At 46.7% G+C, this 20023-nt stretch overlaps 1 protein-coding gene across 2 annotated transcripts in view; it reads right to left on the reverse strand.

Moving 5' to 3' along the window:
- dph1 (diphthamide biosynthesis 1) overlaps positions 1 to 20023 on the reverse strand; it is a 682474-nt gene that overhangs the window by 407937 nt on the left and 254514 nt on the right. For both annotated transcript variants that reach the window (XR_013499073.1, XM_078224668.1), the window contains exon 4: positions 3051 to 3172. Coding sequence is in view for 1 of the 2 variants with exons in the window: in XM_078224668.1 (XP_078080794.1) it covers positions 3051 to 3172 (122 nt within the window). In the remaining variant the exon portion in view is untranslated. The remainder of the gene's footprint in view (positions 1 to 3050; positions 3173 to 20023) is intronic.

Genomic DNA, 20023 nt, shown 5'->3' on the forward strand with positions numbered 1-20023 from the left:
GCTATGTTTAGAATTTAGCTCCGTTTTGCAGGGTGCCAATTTGTCGAGCAAAACCTTTAAATTGGTAGCTGGGAGCACAGCATAAGTATTCATTTTAGACCTGGAATTTTTATTTTAGCTGGGCTAATACATTTGCATTTACTTGGCTCTCTCCTGTGGGGATGTCAATGTGGAGTTTTGATCAGTTTGATTGACAGAGACAGAGTCATGTGCTTAATGGGAGGAGCTAAGCTTGCAGGGAAGAAATACTGTTTAGTTTCATTTTAAAAATACAAGCAGTTGCTGTTTGGACTGAGAGAAGAAAACAGATGTTCCTCTGTCTTTCCCTCTCCAGAGGTGTTCTGAAAGCTCCAGGACTGTTGACCTAAGAAAAGCAAGTATACTTGTGCTTTGTTAACTAATTTGAAAGAGGAGGTTAAGTCTGTAAGAGGAATATTGCTTGAATTGCAACTCATGGGGATAGATTAGCAGTTAAGACTTGTATCTTCATAGAATCCCTACAGTGCAGAAAGAGGCCACCTGGCCCATCGAGTCTGCACCGACCACAATCCCACCAGGCCCTACCCCCATATCCCTACACATTTATCCGCTAATCCCTCTAACCTACCTATGCATCTCAGGACACTAATGGGCAATTTTTTAGCATGGCCAATCAACCTAACCCGCACATCTTTGGACTGTGGGAGGAAACCGGTGTACCCGGAGGAAGCCCATGCAGAGATGAGGAGAATGTGCAAACTCCACACAGACAGTGACCCAAGGCGGGAATCGAACCCAGGTCCCTGGAGCTGTGAAGCAGCAGTGCTAACCACTGTGCTACCGTGCCGCCCATCTAGTCATGTTTAAATATTGCTCAATTGTTAAAGGGTAAGCTAATTTAAAGTTAAAGTGTCTTGTTAAATAACATTTGTTTTGAAAGAAGCTTCCCAGTTTGTCAGTAGAATCGCTCCTGGATTGAAACATCATATTCTCACATTAATGCCAAAATAGAAAATTGTTGGGATCTAATCTGGTTTCATACTATACTATATATTATACCAGGATTCTGATCAGGTTCCCTGACAGGTTATTTGCCTCAGCTACTCCCTGTGCGAGAAATCACCACATTCTCACTCAGTAAAGACAGTGCTCCTCGATTCCCTGTTGGATTTATTTGTGACTATCTTATATTTATGGCGTCTCAGCTTTGGAATCCCCCACAACTTGTCCCAAAATGCTTCCCAAAGTACTTCATACACGGAATGGATACTGAAATGGATCAAGGGATTAAAAAGGGAGATGGGGGGGGGGATTTTCCAGCCGTTCTCTGGAATTTTCATTCTTCAGAGAATACAAGACTTGTACAAGACATTGGTAAGGCTACACTTGAAATACAGTGTACAGTTCTGGTCACCCTTTTATAGAAAGGATATTATTGAACTAGAAAGAGTGCAGAAAAGATTTACTAGGATGCTACCGGGACTTGATGGTTTGAGTTATAAGGAGAGGCTGGATAGACTGGGACTTTTTTGTCTGGAGTGTGGAAGGCTGAGGGGTGATCTTATAGAGGTCTATAAAATAATGAGGGGCATAGACAAGGTAGATAGTCAATATCTTTTCCCAAAGGTAGGAGAGTCTAAAACTAGAGGGCATAGATTTAAGGGCAGAGGGGCAATTTTTTCACACAGAGGGTGGTGAGTGTCTGGAACAAGCTGCCAGAGGTAGTAGTAGAGGCGGGTACAATTTTGTCTTTTAAAAAGCATCTAGACAGTTACATGGGTAAGATGGGTATAGAGGGATATGGGCCAAATGCGGGCAATTGGGACTAGCTTAGGGATTTAAATAAAAAGGGCTGCATGGACAAGTTGGGTCGAAGGGCCTGTTTCCATGCTGTAAACCTCTATGACTCCAGTCCTGCTGGCAGGGCACCCCCTCCAGTGGGATGATATCGATGGGAAATCCCACTGACAGCAGCAAGACCAGAGAATCCCACCATCAGTGAACAATGCGTCAGCTCCCGCCACCAAGAAACATGCGGCTGGGAGGACGGACAACTTCACCCTGAGGTTCCCAAAGAGGTAGAGAAACAGAGGGGGACAGTACTCATAACAAACCTGCCATTGAAAGGAAAAAAAGGGCTTGCTTTCATAGAGAGCTTTTCACAAGCAGAAAACGCCTCAATGCGCCTTAATGCCAATGCAGAACTTTCTGGAGTGGAGTCACTGCTGTTTTGTAGCAAACCCAGCAATTAATTTGTGCACAGCAAGCTCCCACTTTCTGATATTGATTGAGGGATAATTAATGACTGGGAGCCTGGGGGAGAACTCCTCTCTGCTCTTCTACAAAACAGTGCCACAGCATCCTGTACATCCAACCAAGCAGGAAGATGGGGCCTCATCTGAAAAGCGTCACCTGTGACAGTGCCGCACTCTCCCGGTGCCACACTGGAATGTCAGTCTCAATCTTTTTGCTCAGATCCTGGGGTGGGATGTGAAGTCAGAACCATGTGACTCAAACGCGAGGGTGCTACCCACCGGTGACACGGGCGGCACGGTAGCACAGTGGTTAGCACTGCTGCTTCACAGCTCCAGGGTCCCGGGTTCGATTCCCGGCTCGGGTCACTGTCTGTGTGGAGTTTGCACATTCTCCTCGTGTCTGCGTGGGTTTCCTCCGGGTGCTCCGGTTTCCTCCCACAGTCCAAAGATGTGTGGGTTAGGTTGATTGGCCAGGTTAAAAAAAATTGCCCCTTAGAGTCCTGGGATGTGTAGGTTAGAGGGTTTAGCGGGTAAATATGTGGGGGTAGGGCCTGGGTGGGATTGTGGTCGGTGCAGACTCGATGGGCCGAATGGCCTCCTTCTGCACTGTAGGGTTTCTATGATTTCTATGAATGGGAAAGATCTGCTCCAGTCAAACTTAAAAAGGCAAAATAAGCATCAAACTCCCAAGTAAATCACAATGTTCTCAGTGTTTATAAGAAATCTAACACCCTGCAGTGTTCAGTTATGTCTGGGACTGTAATCCTTATTGGAGAATGAATTGGGACTATGTGTGCAGGAAGAGGGTATACTGACCGAGACAGCTGTGTCCATAATGCACCATGAAGTCAGCTCCAAGAGCCCTGGCAGTGAAGTCATCCACGCAACATGCTCCATAGGTGACATCGCCCATTATCAGCGTATCTGCTCCCGTGAACCTGCAAAACAAACCCCTAAGAGTTACACAACATGTTTACACTCCCTGAAACTTCCACACAGAGTTTCAACAATCCTTATTAAGCAGAGAAAACAGGAGCAGGAGGAGGCCATTCGGCCCTTCAAGCCTGCTCCACCATTCATTTTGATCATGGCTGATCATCCAACTCAGTAGTCTGATCTCACTTTCCCTCCAAATATCATAGAAACGTAGAAGATAGGAACAGGAGGAGGCCATTCGGCCCTCAAGCCTGCTCCCCCATTCATCAGGGTCATGGCTGATCATCCAACTCAGTAGCCTAATCCTGCTTTCTCCCCATAACCTTTGATCTCGTTCGCCCCAAATGCTGTATCCAGCCGCCTCTTGAATACATTCAATGTTTTGGCATCAACTACTTCCCGTGGTAATGAATTCCACAGACTCACCACTCTTTGGGTGAAGAAATGTCTCCTCACCTCCGTCCTCAATGGTCTACCCCGAATCCTCAGATTGTGACCCCTGGTACTGGACACCCCCACCACCGGGAATATCCTTCTTACATCTACCCTGTTAGAATTTTATCGGTTTCTATGAGATTCCCCCCCTCATTCAGGAACCACTCCAATTCCAGGTACGGACAGGAACCAATGCTGCATCGTGAAGCTTCAGCAGAGGGAGAGGGGCATTGCACCAAGAGTGAAGAACATAGCATCTAGAGAAGGCCATTCAGCCCCTTGAGTCTCTTCCACCGCTAAATGAGATCTTGACTGATCTGCATCTTAATTCCATCCACTTGCCTTGGGTAGGTAAGTTTGCCTCGGCAGAAACTATCAATCACAGAGTTGAAAAGATCAGGCCAGCCAGCACCTACTGTTTTGTGTGGGTAGGAGTTGAACACTTTGCATGGAGAAATGTTTTCTAATCTCTCCCCTGGATGGCCTCGCTCTGATTGCAGGATTTTGTTCACTTGGCCTCATCTCTCCCACCAGTTGAAAATGTTTCTCTCAGTTTCTTTCCAAATTCAAAAAACCTCAATCCAAACACCCTTCAACCCTCAATATTCCAGGAAGTTTAGTTTATTTATTAGTGTCACAAGTAGGCTTACATTAACACTGCAATGAAGTTACTGTGAAAATCCCTGAGTCGCCACACTCTGGCACCTGTTCGGGTACACTGAGGGAGAATTTAGCACGGCCAATCCACCTAACCAGCACATCTTTCAGACTGTGGGAGGAAACCGGGGCACCCGGAGGAAACCCACGCAGACACAGGGAGAACATGCAAACTCCACACAGACAGTGACCCAAGCCGGGAATCGAACCCGGGTCCCTGGCGCTGTGAGGCAGCAGTGCTAACCCACTGTGCCACCGTGCTGCCCAAAGTGCTTCATATGGGGAATGGACACTGAAACAGATGAAGAGATTAAAAAGGTGGATGAGGGGGGGGATACCTCTGGATGTTCACGCCGGCGGGGTTCTCCAGTCCCGCTGGCAGTGCACCCCCTCCCACGGGTTTGCGACAGTGTGGAGTGACATCGATGGGGGATTCCATTGACAGCAGCAGGACCAGAAAATCCTGCCGCAAAGAAACACGCGGCCAGAGAGTGTGTAGAGTTGAGGGAGCGAGGAGTTGTGAGGCTATGGAATGGTTCACACACAAGGATGAGAATTTGGAAAGCAATTGTGACTGTATGAGGGACGGTGCAGTGGAGGTCAGCAAAAAGATGGGCTGTATTATGGGATGGGTTCATTATGAGATGGTTCTAATATGGGATGGGTTGTACTCCGGGATGGTTCTATTATGGAATGGTTCTATCATGGGATGGTTATATTATGGAATTATTCTATTATGGGATGGTTATATTATGGGATGGGTTGTGTTATGGGATGGTTATATTATGGAATGGTTCTATTATGGGATGGTTATATTATGGAATGGTTCTATTTGGAGGGCCGAAGGGCCTGTTTCCTGTGCTGTACTGTTCTTTGTTCTCATCGTTTGGGTGGCTTTTTGACATCTTATAGAAACACCATTTATGCAACAATCCAAAGTTCACCTGCATTACTACTCTTAAAGAGAAAACTGTGAACTACATTTGATTTGATATTACCTCCAGAACCTTAAGGGTTAGTAGAGCATCAGTAATAATTCCAAGTTGCTAGATGAGAAGTGAGGGCAAAACAACTCTAAGGGTGGAATGGAGGAAGAGTTCTTAGAATGCTGTCGGGATAGTTTCCTTGAACAGCATGTTACGGAACCGACGAGGGAACGAGCTATTTTGGATCTGGTATTGTGTAACGAGGTAGGTAGAATTAAGGATCTTATTGTGAAGGACCCTCTTGGGTCTAGTGACCACAATATGGTCGAATTTCTGATTCAGATGGAAGAGGAGAAAGTTTGGTCTCAAACCAGTGTCCTCTGTTTGAACAGAGGGAAATATAATAGGATGAGGGATGAATTGGCTAAGGTAGACTGGGAGAGCAGGCTGGCAGGTAGGATAGCTGAGGAACAGTGGAGGATTTTTAAGGAGATCCTTTTCAGTTCTCAGCAAAAATATATTCCAGCAAAAAACAAGGATTGTAAGAAAAGGGAGAACCAGCCGTGGATAACGAAGGAAATAAAGGAGAGTATTAAAATAAAAACAGCTGCGTACAGAGTGGCCAAAAATAGTGGAGAAACAAGTGATTGGGAAAAATTTAAGAAACAACAAAGAGAGACTAAGAAAGCGATAAAGAAAGGAAGGATAGACTATGAAGCTAGGCTAGCAATTAATATAAAAAATGATAGTAAAAGTTTTTATAAATATATAAAAAGGAATAGAGTGGCTAGAGTGAATGTTGGACCCTTGGAGGACGAGAGGGGGGAGTTAATAGTGGGAAATGAGGATATGGCTGAGTCTTTAAATAAGTTTTTTGTGTCGGTCTTCACGGTGGAGGACACAAATAGTTTGCCAAATATTAACGATAGAGGGTTGGCAGCAGGAGAAATACTTAATACAATTAATGTTACCAGAGAGGCAGTGCTGGGTAGACTAATGGGACTGAAGGTGGACAAGTCCCCGGGTCCGGATGGAATGCATCCCAGGGTATTGAAAGATATGTCAGAGGTAATAGTGGATGCGTTAGTGATTATTTATCAAAACTCGTTGCATTCTGGGGTAGTGCCGGTTGATTGGAAAACGGCTAATGTTACGCCGCTGTTTAAAAAAGGAAGGAGACAAAAGGCGGGTAACTATAGGCCGGTCAGCTTAACGTCTGTAGTAGGGAAAATGCTGGAATCCATTATTAAAGAGGAGATAGCAGGGCATCTGGATAGAAATGGTTCCATCAATCAGACGCAGCATGGATTCATGAGGGGAAAGTCGTGCTTGACGAACATGTTGGATTTTTATGAAGATGTGACTAGGGCGGTTGATGGAGGAGAACCGGTGGATGCGGTGTTTTTGGATTTCCAAAAGGCGTTTGATAAGGTGCCCCATAAAAGGCTGCTGAAGAAGATTAGGGCACACGGAGTTGGGGGTAGTGTGTTAAAGTGGATTGGGGACTGGCTATCCGACAGGAAGCAAAGAGTCGGAATAAATGGGTGCTTTTCCGGTTGGAGGAAGGTAACTAGTGGCGTGCCGCAGGGATCGGTACTCGGGCCGCAACTGTTTACCATTTATATAGATGATCTGGAGGAGGGGACGGAGTGTAGGGTAACGAAGTTTGCAGACGACACAAAGATAAGTGGAAAAGTGAATCGTGTGGAGGACGGAGAAGATCTGCAGAGAGATTTGGACAGGCTGAGTGAGTGGGCGAGGATATGGCAAATGGAGTATAACGTTGAGAAATGCGAGGTTATACACTTTGGAGGAAATAATAACAAATGGGATTACTATCTCAATGGAAACAAATTAAAACATGCTACCGTGCAAAGGGACCTGGGGGTCCTTGTGCATGAGACGCAAAAGCCCAGTCTGCAGGTACAACAGGTGATCAAGAAGGCAAATGGGATGTTGGCCTATATTGCGAGGGGGATAGAATATAAAAGCAGGGATGTCTTGATGCACCTGTACAGGGCATTGGTGAGGCCGCAGCTGGAATACTGTGTGCAGTATTGGTCCCCTTATATGAGGAAGGATATATTGGCATTGGAGGGAGTGCAGAGAAGGTTCACCAGGTTGATACCGGAGATGAGGGGTTTGGATTATGAGGAGAGGCTGAGGAGATTGGGTTTGTACTCGTTGGAGTTTAGAAGGATGAGGGGGGATCTTATGGAGACTTATAAGATAATGCGGGGGCTGGATAGGGTGGAGGCGGAGAGATTCTTTCCACTTAGTAAGGAAGTTAAAACTAGAGGACACAGCCTCAAAATAAAGGGGGGTCGGTTTAAGACAGAGTTGAGGAGGAACTTCTTCTCCCAGAGGGTGGTGAATCTCTGGAATTCTCTGCCCACTGAGGTGGTGGAGGCTACCTCGCTGAATATGTTTAAAGCGCGGATGGATGGATTCCTGATCGGTAAGGGAATTAAGGGTTATGGGGATCAGGCGGGTAAGTGGTACTGATCCACGTCAGATCAGCCATGATCTTATTGAATGGCGGGGCAGGCTCGAGGGGCTAGATGGCCTACTCCTGCTCCTATTTCTTATGTTCTTATGTTCTTTTAACTCTCATTTCAACCAGTAGATTGAGTGTTAGTGTGTAATAATGTCACGAATGAAAAATAGGTCCCAGCCATAGTTTTAGCAAAAACAGGTCCAATTTCTTACACGGTTCAAACTGAAGATGAACTAGTTTGGCGACACCATGCTGACCAATTGTTGTCATGTCAAAATGATTTCTCAGAATCATCTCCAGAAGTACCAACCTCTTTCGTCCCAAGTGTTCTGAATACTACTACAGAACACTTAGTTGAACCTGATGATTGTGTGTCTGTTACTGTATTATGGGATGGTTATATTATGGGATGGGTTGTGTTATGGGATGTTCTATTATGAGATGGGTTTATTATGGGATGGGTTTATTATGGGATGGTTATATTATGGGATGTCCTATTATGGGATGGGTTTATTATAGGAAGTGACGTATAATGGGATGGGATACGGACTGGATGCATTGATGAAATAATAAACACTCAAGCGCAATTTACAGACTGGAAGCTGATTGAAATGTCCACACAACATCTACGATTCCCAACTTCAGCCTCAAGGTCACATCCTGCCAACCCTTAAAGACATCTTCCAACATCTTCTCCTCCTCTCTGGAACAAAGCTGGGACGCCAGTCCACAATTGCTGATAGCCTCCTCGCGGAGGCCGTTCCATACACTGGACACCAACAATATCCCAGAGGGTCAGCGAGGGGATGTCAGGATGACTGGGTCAGTCTCTCAGGACTTCCTCCTGAACAGTTAGGGAGAGGACAGAGGCAGTGGGACAGGGTCACCCTCTGCCAATTCACATCCTGATGAGAATAAAGGGAGAGGGAATATAGTGTCTATATTTACACTGTCTGGAGGATACGATCTTTATTATGCTAATAAGGTCACACTAAATATGCCGAGTGTGATTTACATATGGAAATGAGACTCATTAGCAGCTGGACTTTGCCCTGAATTTAAAACAAAAGTGAGACCTGTCTTCCTGGAACTTGCATCGATTCCCTCACATATTTCAAAGGCAAATGTCGCTGAGGGATGCTAGCGTCGGGGAAAGAAACACATTGCATTGCTTGAGGATGACTATCTGGCATTGAGCATTGCCAAGTGATGGGCCGAATGGCCTCTTGCACTGTGCATGGCAGACAAACTCAGAGTGAAACTCCCTTCAACATGCCTCAAGCAAACCCTCAAGAAGCAACTCACGGAGGCTCTTTCAACAGCATCTTCCAAACCCACGACTACTTCCATCTGGAAGGACAACATCAGCAGTCACATGGGGACACCCCCACCTGCAGGTTCCCCTCCAACCCACTCACCGTCCTCACTTGGAAATATATCGCTGTTCCTTCACAGTCGCTGGGTCAAAATTCTGGAACTCCCTCCCTAACAGCACGGAGGGAGTACTTATACTATATGGACTGCAGTGATTCAAGAGGGCAGCTCACCATCACCTTCTCAAGGGGCAATTAGGGATGGGCAATAAATGCTGGCCTGGCCAGCGACGCCCACATCTTGTGAAGGAATAAATAAAAAAGCACCCTTACTGAACCACGATGACACGTGCCTCAAATTTCCACAGAGAGAGAATGGGTTCAATTCAAACTCAGATCCCGGGAATTGTGAAGGGTGGGGAGGTGGGCTGGCGAGGCCTCTGAAAGGCCTTTGACCGCACTCTGGCCTTTCAGCCAACTACCTTGTTCCATGACCTGCTTTTTTCACGACCTACTCCTTATAACCACAGTGGTTAGCACTGCTGCCTCACAGCGCCAGGGACCCGCGTTCGAATCCCAGCTTGGCTCACTGTCTGTGCGGAGTTTGCACGTTCTCCCCGTGTCTGTGTGGGTTTCCTCCGGGTGCTCTGGTTTCCTCCCACAGTCCAAAGATGTGCGAATTAGGTGGATTGGCCATGCTAAATTGCCCCTTAGTGTCAGGGGGATTAGCTAGGGTAAATGCATGGGGATAGGGCCTGGGTGGGATTGTGGTTGGTGCAGACTCGATGGGCCGAATGGCCTCCTTCTGCGCTGTAGGATTCTATGATTCCCTTCTGATTGCTTTCAAAGGCTGTGGATAATTTAGAAAATGCTCGGGCAAAAAAAAATTCAGATGTCGCTACCGATCGAGAACTTTAAAATTCTCATCCTCGTTTTCAAATCTCTCCAGGGTCTCACCCTCCCAATCTCTATAACCTCCTCCAGCCTGACAACCTTGTCACCTCCTCCAGCCTGACAACCTTGTCACCTCCTCCAACCTGATAACCTTGTCACCTCTCTGTAACCTCCTCCAGCCTGACAACCTTGTCACCTCCTCCAGCCTGACAACCTTGTCACCTCCTCCAGCCTGATAACCTTGTCACCTCTCTGTAACCTCCTCCAGCCTGACAACCTTGTCACCTCTCTGTAACCTCCTCCAGCCTCACAACCTTGTCACCTCCTCCAGCCTGATAACCTTGTCACCTCTCTGTAACCTCCTCCAGCCTGACAACCTTGTCACCTCTCTGTAACCTTCTCCAGCCTGATAACCTTGTCACCTCTCTGTGCTCCTCCAAATGGTGGCCTCGTGCACATCATTTTCATGACTGGGTCCAAAGCTCTGGAGTTCCTTCCTAAAGCTCTCACCACCTTCTTTACAACACAGTTTAGAGTCTAATTTAAATCCGAGGCAGGTCTGATTAAATTGAATTGCAATTTCCTCCCTAACCCTCGTACCTCTCTGCTTCTTTCCTCCTGCAGACATTCCTTAAATTCTACCTCTTTGACCAAACCTTTGGTCACCTGCCTAAATGTCTCCTCGAATGGTTCCGTGTCAGCGTTTGTCTGATTACGCTCTTGTTTGGACCTTTCACCTTTGGATATTTTACTCGACTAAAGGCAATCTGTTGTGGCTTTGACATTCTGCACCAACTGGGCCCAAAACCAGTGGCTCACAGAATCCCTACAGTGCAGAAGGAGGCCATTTGGCCCATCGAGTCTGCACCGACTCTCCGACAGATCATCTTACCCAGGTGGCAGTGGCACAGAGGTTAGCACTGCTGCCTCACAGCGCCAGGGACCTGGGTTCGATTCCCGGCTTGGGTTACTGTCTGTGAGGAGTTTGTATGCTCTCCCCGTGTCTGCAAGAGTTTCCTCCCACAATCTGAAAGAAATTCTGTTTAGGTGGATTGGCCGTGCTAAATTCTCTCTCAGTGTACCCGAACATTGCGCCAGAGTGTGGCAACTAGGGGATTTTCACAGTAACTTCAGTGCAGTGTTAATGTAAGCCTACTTGAGACTAATAAATAAACTTTACTTCACCTAACCCCACGTAATTACCCTACTAATCTCCCTAACCTACACTCTTGGAACACTAAGGGACACTTTAAGCATGGCCAATCCACCTAACCTGCACATCTTTGGAGTGTGGGAGGAAACCGGAGCACCCAGAGGAAACCCACAGGGAGAACGCCCAAACTCCACACAGACAGTGACCCAAGGCTGGAATCGAACCTGGGTCCCTGGCGCTGTGAGGCAGCAGTGCTAACCACTGTGCCACCATGCTGTCCTTAAGCTCAAAGGCCTCGGGCCCAGGCTGACCACGACTGGAGGCCAAGAATACATCAGCATGGGGAAAAAAACGTCCCCATACATGGAGATGACATAATCGTGCAAGATGGCTTCAACATGAGCCTCTCACCCACAAACCCACAATTCAAAATATACCGGAACCATCTGTGTTTGTGAATATAATGGCTTAAAACACCGATCAGAACAGCCAACTGAATTGTGGTATATTCCTGGCTAATCACTGTCTTTCAGACTCCTGTATTTTGCAAAATGATTTTTGGTGTATTCCTCTTCAAATGATTCTTCTGTGTAGTATAATGGGCATCTGGAATCTAGAGAGTGGACAGATCGGCTTAAACCCCGATGAGTGGCCACACAGCTCAAGCCCTGTAGACCCTCACTTTATTCAGCAAGGGCATGAAGGATTACAGAATCCACGGGCGGTATGGCGGCAGAGTGGTTAGCACTGCTCCCTCACAGCGCCAGGGACCCGGGTTCATTTCCGGCCTTGGGTGACTGTCTGTGTGGAGTTTGCACGTTCTCCCCGTGTCTGCATGGGTTTCCTCCGGGTGCTCTGGTTTCCTCCCACAATCCACCAGTACCTAAGAAAAATCAAGCAAGGTGCCTCAATGACTATCAGCCGGTGACTCTGACATCCATCATTATGAAGTGCTTCGAAAGGTTAGTCACGACACGAATCAATTCCAGCCTCCTGGACTACCTGGATCTACTACAGTTTGCCTATCGCCACAACAGGTCCACAGCAGATGCCATTTCCCTGGCCCTGCACTCAACCCTGGAACACTTAGATAACTAGGACACCTATGTCAGACTCTTATTTATTGACCACAGCTCAGCCTTCAACACCATTATTCCCACAAAACTCATCTCCAAACTCCGTGCCTGGGCCTCGGCACCTCCCTCTGCGACTGGATCCTGAACTTCCTAACTCACAGACCACAATCAGTAAGGATAGGCAACAACACTTCCTCCACGATCATCCTCAACATCAGTGCCCCACAAGGCTGTGTTCTCAGCCCCCTACTATACTCCTTGTACACCTATGACTGTGCGGCCAAATTCCCCTCCAATTCGATTTTCAAGTTTGCTGACGACACCACCGTAGTGGGTCGGATCTCAAACAACGATGAGACAGAGTACAGGAATGAGATAGAGAATCTGGTGAACTGGTGTGGCAACAATAATCTCTCTCTCAATGTCAACAAAATGAAGGAGATTGTCAACGACTTCAGGAAGCGTAAAGGAGAACATGCCCGTCTACATCAACGGGGACGAAGTAGAAAGGATCGAAAGCTTCAGGTTTGTAGGTGTCCAGATCACCAACAACTTGTCCTGATCCCCTCCATGCCGACACTATAGTTAAGAAAGCCCACCAACGCCTCTACTTTCTCAGAAGACTAAGGAAATTTGGCATGTCAGCTACAACTCTCACCAACTTCTACAGATGCACCATAGAAAGCATTTTTTCTGGTTGTATCACAGCTTGGTATGGCTCCTGCTCTGCCCAAGACCGCAAGAAACTACAAAAGGTCATGAATGTAGCCCAATCCATCACGCAAACCAGCCTCTCATCCAATGACTCTGTCTACACTTCCCGCTACCTCGGCAAAGCAGCCAGCATAATTAAGGACCCCACGCACCCCGGACATTCTCTCTTCCACCTTCTTCCTTCGGGAAAAAGATACAAAAGTCTGATGTCACGTACCAACCGACTCAAGAACAGCTTCTTCCCTGCTGCTGTCAGACTTTTGAATGGACTTACCTTGCACTAATTTGATCTTTCTCTACACCCTAGCTATGACTGTAACACTACATTTTGCACTCTCTCCTTTCCTTCTCTATGAACGGTATGCCTTGTCTGTATAGCGTGCACGAAACAATACTTTTCACTGTATGTTAATAGATGTGACAATAATAAATCAAATCAAATCAAATCAAAACAATCCGAAAGACGTGCTGGTTAGGGTGCATTGGCCGTGCTAAATTCTCCCTCAGTGTACCCGAACAGGCGCCGGAGTGTGGCGACTAGGGGATTTTCACAGTAACTTCATTGCTGTGTTAATGTAAGCCGACTTGTGACACTAATAAATGAACCTGAACTAAACTTAAAAAATCAAGATGGAGTTAGGATACAGATCAGCCATGATCTAACTGAATGGTGGAGCAGGCTCGAAGGGCCAAATGGCCTCCTCCTGCTTCTAGTTTCTATGTTCCTATGAGCTGAATGGCCTCCCCATGTTCCTATGAGTTGCGGGTTGCGCAAAGTTGGTACTAAACCAATCCTCTAGCCTCGGAGGGGGTTGCGGTGCTAGCTCATTGTGGGCCCCTGTTGCAGCCACTCAACACTGCTCATGAGGCAAAATCTCCATAACTAGTAGCCCTTCACTCAATGGGAATCTTCCGCCTTTGTGCCCTGGCTCACTGTCCCACCACCTGCTGACAGTTTGGAGATCTCCGTCAGGTCCCGGGTGCTGCAGTTCAACATCATCTTTGTGTGTTTAATTGGGCAGCAGCTTTTATCGCTCTGGCTAAGCACCGATTACTGAGCTCTGTCATCGTTCTGAAAACAAACTACTTTGAGCAGGAGTTCAATGTATTTACCAAAACTCTGCATTCTCCCAGCTAAATATGCACAGTGCAGGATTTGCCAGGTTGTGTGTGTGTGTGTGTGTGTCTGCAATGGCTGTCCGGCTGCAATTATTCAACAGCCCGAAGGGGCTTTCCACTCCATTAATGTCGAACTGAGGCAGACGCACTAAGTGACAACATTTCTGTTTCACAACTGCCTCAAAGCGATGCGAGATCGGAGGGAGAGAAAAGCACCGACAGGAGCGGAGAGACAGAGACGGCAAGACAGGGGTACAAGCAGAGAGAGAGAAGGGGAAGCAATGAGAAAAAGGGAGTGTTTATGTATTTACATGTATTTATTTATTAGTCACAAATAGGCTTACATTAACACTGCAATGAAGTTACTGTGAAAATCCACAGTCGCCACACTCCAGCGCCTGTTCGGGTTACACTGAGGGAGAATTTACCATGGCCAATGCACCCTAACCAGCACGTCTTTCAGACTGTGGGAGGAAACCGGAACACCCGGAGGAAACCCACGCAGACACGGAGAGAACGTGCAGACTCCGCACAGACAGTGATGCAAGCCAGGAATTGAACCCGGGTCCCTGGCGCTGTGAGGCAGCACTGCTAACCACTGGGCCACCTTGCCGCCCACCAAAAAGACGAAGCGGAAGAAGATAGAGTGAGGAGAAAGAGAGAGCGGGAGAGAGAGGTGGGGGAGACAGAAATAGAAATATGGGATTCTCTGGCCGGTCGCTAATGGCGGCGGATCCTCTGGTCCTGTCACCAGCACAGCTCCCGCCACGTGTTTCCCAGTGGGATGGCGACAATGGGAAATCCCATTGACAGCAGCAGGACCAGACGATCCAGGCGTTAGCGAACAGCGCACTGCCTCTCACTGATGGGAGAATTCTGTCCATAGAAACAGGCAAGAAGGGAGTTGGAGCAAAGAGAGACGACAATGGATAGACAGCAAGTAAGAGAGAGAGAAAGAACAAAAAAGAGAAGTTTGGAAGAGTTTTTTTTCTGTTTCTTGGATGTGGGTGTCGCTGGCTGGGCCGATATTTATTGCCCATCCCTAATTGCCCTTCAACTGAGTGGCTTCCTAGGTTATTTCAGAGGTCAACCATGTAGGCCAGACCGGGTAAGGATGCCAGATTTCCTTCCTTAAAGGACATTGGTGAACCAGATGGGTTTTACGACAAAGGTCATCATTAGACTTTTGATTCCAGATTTTTTTAAATTGAATTCAAATTTCACCATTTGCCATGGTGGGATTCGAACCTGGATCAGGGCGTTACTCTGGGTCTCTGGATTATTTGTCCAGCGACAATACCACTCTGCCACCACCTCCTTTTGAGCCAGAGACAAAGAGACAGAATGAGTGAGAAAGTGGAGAGAGGGGGAGAGAGAGAGAAAGAGAATGGAAAGAGGCGGAGAGGGGAACAAGGGATGGAGACAGTGAGATGAGGGAGGAATTAGATATTGACAGAAAGGTAGAGATGGTGATGGACAGAGCGGGGAAGGGAGAGGTGGAGCTGAGAAAGCCAAGTAATCCGGAGGTGGTGGTGGGGGGGGGGACATCGAGAAAGAATGAGAGGGAGAAGGGAAAGAGAAAGATAAAAAATACAGAAAAACAGAAATAAAGAGATCATTTAAAGAGAGATATAGAGAGAGAGAAGGGGGAGAAAACCGACAGATCAACAGAGATAGAAAGGAAGGAACGTGAGGCAGCAAAATAGAAGAGAAACACAAGCAGGAAGAGATTGTGGCAGTGAGACAAAGAACAGAAATGCAGACAGACCGGGGGCTTTGGGAAGAAACGTGTGCTGAGTGAGGGAGGGACTGAGTAAAAGGTGAAATCTCTAACAATCTCTCCCCCAACTCTCGGCCATTCCACTCCTTTTCACTCTTGATTGAATGTTACTGCGATAGTGAAAGAAGTTAATTCTAGATAGGGGTAAGTAACTGGCTCAGAGCAGGTTATCCAACCTTTCGTTTATCCATTAGTGTCACAAGTAGGCTTGCATTAACACTGCAATGAAGTTACTGTGAAATTCCCCTAGTCGCCACACTCCGGCGCCTGTTCGGGTTACACTGAGGGAGAATTTAGCACGGCCAATGCACCCTAACCAGCATGGCTTTCGGTCTGTGGGAGGAAACCGGTGCACCCGGAGGAAACCCACGCAGACAGGGGGAGAACGTGCAGATTTCACATGGACAGTGACCTAAGCTGGGAATCGAACCCGGGTCCCTGGCGCTGTGAGGCAGCGGTGCTAACCACTGTGCCACCGTGCCGTCCTCCCATTGACTCCTGCGAATAAAGGTTGCACCGTTGACAGTGGCAATGCCGAAGGATTTCAGGAAGAGGTTCCAACTCAGTTCACCCACAGGTACAAAATGCTGGGTGCGGGGAACGCTGATGTGAACAGATATCACAACTGTACGTCACATCCGGGCAGCAAAAAGGAAAGATGACCTTAATGAGCTGTCGGAGGTATAATGGCCGACAATGCGGGGAACAGCTGGCTGGGTAACAAATGCAGCAGGGGTATTTAAGATACTAACAGGCTTCAGAAAAATTCAACAAAATCAATACATCCTTAACACTTTCTCATTTATCTTCTTCAACACAACCCCATCACAGGCCTGGGTATCGCACCAGTACTACACACACCTCAGAGATACTCTCAAATCAACCACAAACTGTAAATGTGGGGAGTGGGGAAATGGGAATTATCAAAAACACACAGCAGGTCAGTCAGAGAGGGGACCTCGGCAAGGAGTGCTGAGTCCACTTTCAGTCAATCTCCTTCCTCCACAGGTTTGCAAACACATGCTTGGAATGAACTCAATAATCCTTAGACAGATAAGGGACATGACAGTGCAGGCGGAGGCCATTCGGCCCATTGAGTCCACCCCAGCTGCTGTAGGGCAATCCAGTCAGTCCCATTCCCCTGCTCCAACCTCACAGCCCTGCAAGTTTACTTCCCTCCGATGTCCATCCAACTCCCTTTTGAAACCATTCACTGTCTCCACTTCCATCATTCTGGTGGGCAATGAGTTCCAGGTCATCACCACTTGCTGTGTAAAAGTGTTCTTCCTCACATCTCACCCACCTCGTATCTCTTGCTTTGTGTCCCTGTGTCCTTGTGCTGTCAGCTCATGGGTACAACGTTTCTGTATCTACCTGATTTAAACCTGTCCTAATCTTGTACACCTCTACAGAATCTCCCTGAATCTCTCCTGCTCCAAGGAGAGCTTCTTCAATATTGAATTGATTTGATTTGATTTATTATTGTCACACGTGTTGGGATTCAGTGGAAAGTATTGTTTCTTGCGCGCTATACAGACAGAGCATACCGTTCATAGAGTACATGGGGAGAAGGAAAGGAGAGTGTGCAGAATATCATTTACCGTCATAGCTAGGGTGTAGAGAAAGATCAACTTAATACATGATAGGGCCATTCAAAAAATATAACCTTGTGGCTAAAATTTCTCATCCCTGCAACCATTCTGGTAAATCTCCTTGACACCCTCTATTTGACAGTCTATGTATCTGTAAGTTAAGTTTACTTTATTTATTAGTCACAAGTTGGCTTACATTAACACTGTAGTGAAGTTATTGTGAAAATCCCCTAGCAGCCACACTCCAGTGCCTGTTCGGGTACACTGAGGGAGAATTTAGCATGGTTAATGCACCTAACCAGTACATCTTTCGGACTGTGGGAGGAAACAGGAGCATTCAGAAGAAACCCACGCAGACACGGGGAGAATGTGCAAACTCCACACAGACAGTGACCCAAGCCGGGAATTGAACCCGGGTCCCTGGTGCTGTGAGCCTGCAAAGCTAACCACTGTGCCACCATGCCGTCCCATGTGTGACTCCAGTCCCATATTAACATGCTTCACTCTTAGTCACAGTGCAAAGTGGCCTCATTAAGCAATCGGTTGTATCAAGGTGGCAGTGCACCCTCACCTCCTCAGCTGGATAATGAATACCAACCTCACCATCAATGCCCATAGCCCAAGAAATGAGAGCAGAATCGCATGGAGACCCAAACCCATTCCATGAGAGCTAACTGAGACCGTGAATTGTGTTTAGCATTCTGCACCATCGTTCTCCATCCAAATCCAGTCTCCCTCCCCTCCCTCCCAAGAAACAGTTTCCTGCACAGTCTCTCTATCAGTTGGATCAGCATTGTGTATAAATTTTGCTATAATCTGTGCAATCTGAAACTATTTAACATTCACACTGTGTATTACTGAATAACTAAATCACTGTGATTTTAATCAGGTTATTTGGACTAAACCATAATACATAAAGATGGGATTTAAAAAATAAACCTCCAGATAATGAAAACCAGACAATAGCACACACAGAAACAGGCAGAAGAGTTTAACACACACATACACGGTAACACACACACACACAGTAACACACACACACACACAGTAACACAAACACACACATACAGTAACACACACACACAGTAACACACACATGCACATGGTAACACACATAGACAAAAGGGAACATACATGTTAACACACACACACAAATGGGGACATACACATAGAAACAGACAGAAGAGTCTAACACACACACACAGTAACACACACACAGTAACATACACACGGTAACATACACAGTAACACACACACACTCTCACAGACACGGTAACACACACACACTCTCACAGACACAGCATCACACACTCACACACACACACAAGAATACACACAAATGGTAAAACACAGTCGTACATGGTAACACACAGAGTAACAGATACACATGGTTACAGGTAGATACACACAGTAACAGATACACACACACATGGTAACAGATATGCAAACACATGTTAACACACCCACACCTTAACAGATACAGACACACAGTTAACAGATCCACACAAACACATACACATGTACTGTTAACAAATACATTCGCACATATGGTAACACACATATACAGTAACAAACACACACACAGATGGTAACAGACATACACTCACACACACACACACACACACATAAGACATAGGAGCAGAAGTAGGCCATTTGGCCCATCGAGTCTGCTCTGCCATTCAATGAGAGTCGAGGAGTGGACAATGGAAATGTCCGTTGACCTCGGGCGGGGATTTCTGGTCTTGCTCGAGCAAGGCTGTAAAATCCTGCCCCATATGTTTTTGCTTTCTGTTTAATATTATCCTTACCTTCCTTTGTTAACCATCATCGATCTATCCCCTTCCTAAAATCCTTCTTCCTCACTGGGATATATCTTTGTCGTGAGTCTTGGAGCTATTTTCATAAACATCTGCCATTGCTAATCAACCTACTTTTCTGCTAAAATCCTTTCCCAGTTTAACCCAGCCAACTCTCATTCCTTTGTAATCAGCCTAATTTAAGTTTAGCGCTGTTGTTTTTGACCCAAGTTTCACAGTAGCACACATGTATGCACACACACACACAGACACAGACACACAAACACAGACAAACTCGGACATACTGACACACACAGACACTGATATATGCACACACATAACGGAGCAGCACTGACATATATATATAGAGAAAGAGACACACTCATAGTCAGACATAAGGACATGCAAATAGATATAAAGACACATTCATGTGCAGAAACAGAGACATTCACACACACAGAGACACTTACAGAGACAGACACACACACAGAAGAGACACTTACAGAGACAGACAGACACACAAACAGAAGAGACACTTACAGAGACAGAGAGACACACACGCACATACATTTGGGAATGCAGATATTGGTGCTATGGACTAATTTGCTCCTTTGGTTGCAGGGCACAGACACGTTATCCCAGGGATTCAGACTGCGATTTACGCTGATGCAAAGTAATCAACACCAGTCTATCCCTTGGTGAACGTTGGTGCTGTGTTACAGAACTCTCTGACAGTCCTGCCAATCTCTATACCAGCGGGTGAACTGCTACCTACAACAGGAACTGGTCAGCTGAGGCTGGGTGAACGCAGAGGCTTCTGGCCTGCTTCTGTGCGGATGTTGGAGAAGGGTTAGAAAGGACACAAGTACCCGGTGGCAGAACAGAACGCCACAAGGTGGCT

Source organism: Mustelus asterias, chromosome 12 (assembly GCF_964213995.1).
Source record: "Mustelus asterias chromosome 12, sMusAst1.hap1.1, whole genome shotgun sequence".
Classification (NCBI taxonomy): Eukaryota; Metazoa; Chordata; class Chondrichthyes; order Carcharhiniformes; family Triakidae; genus Mustelus; species Mustelus asterias.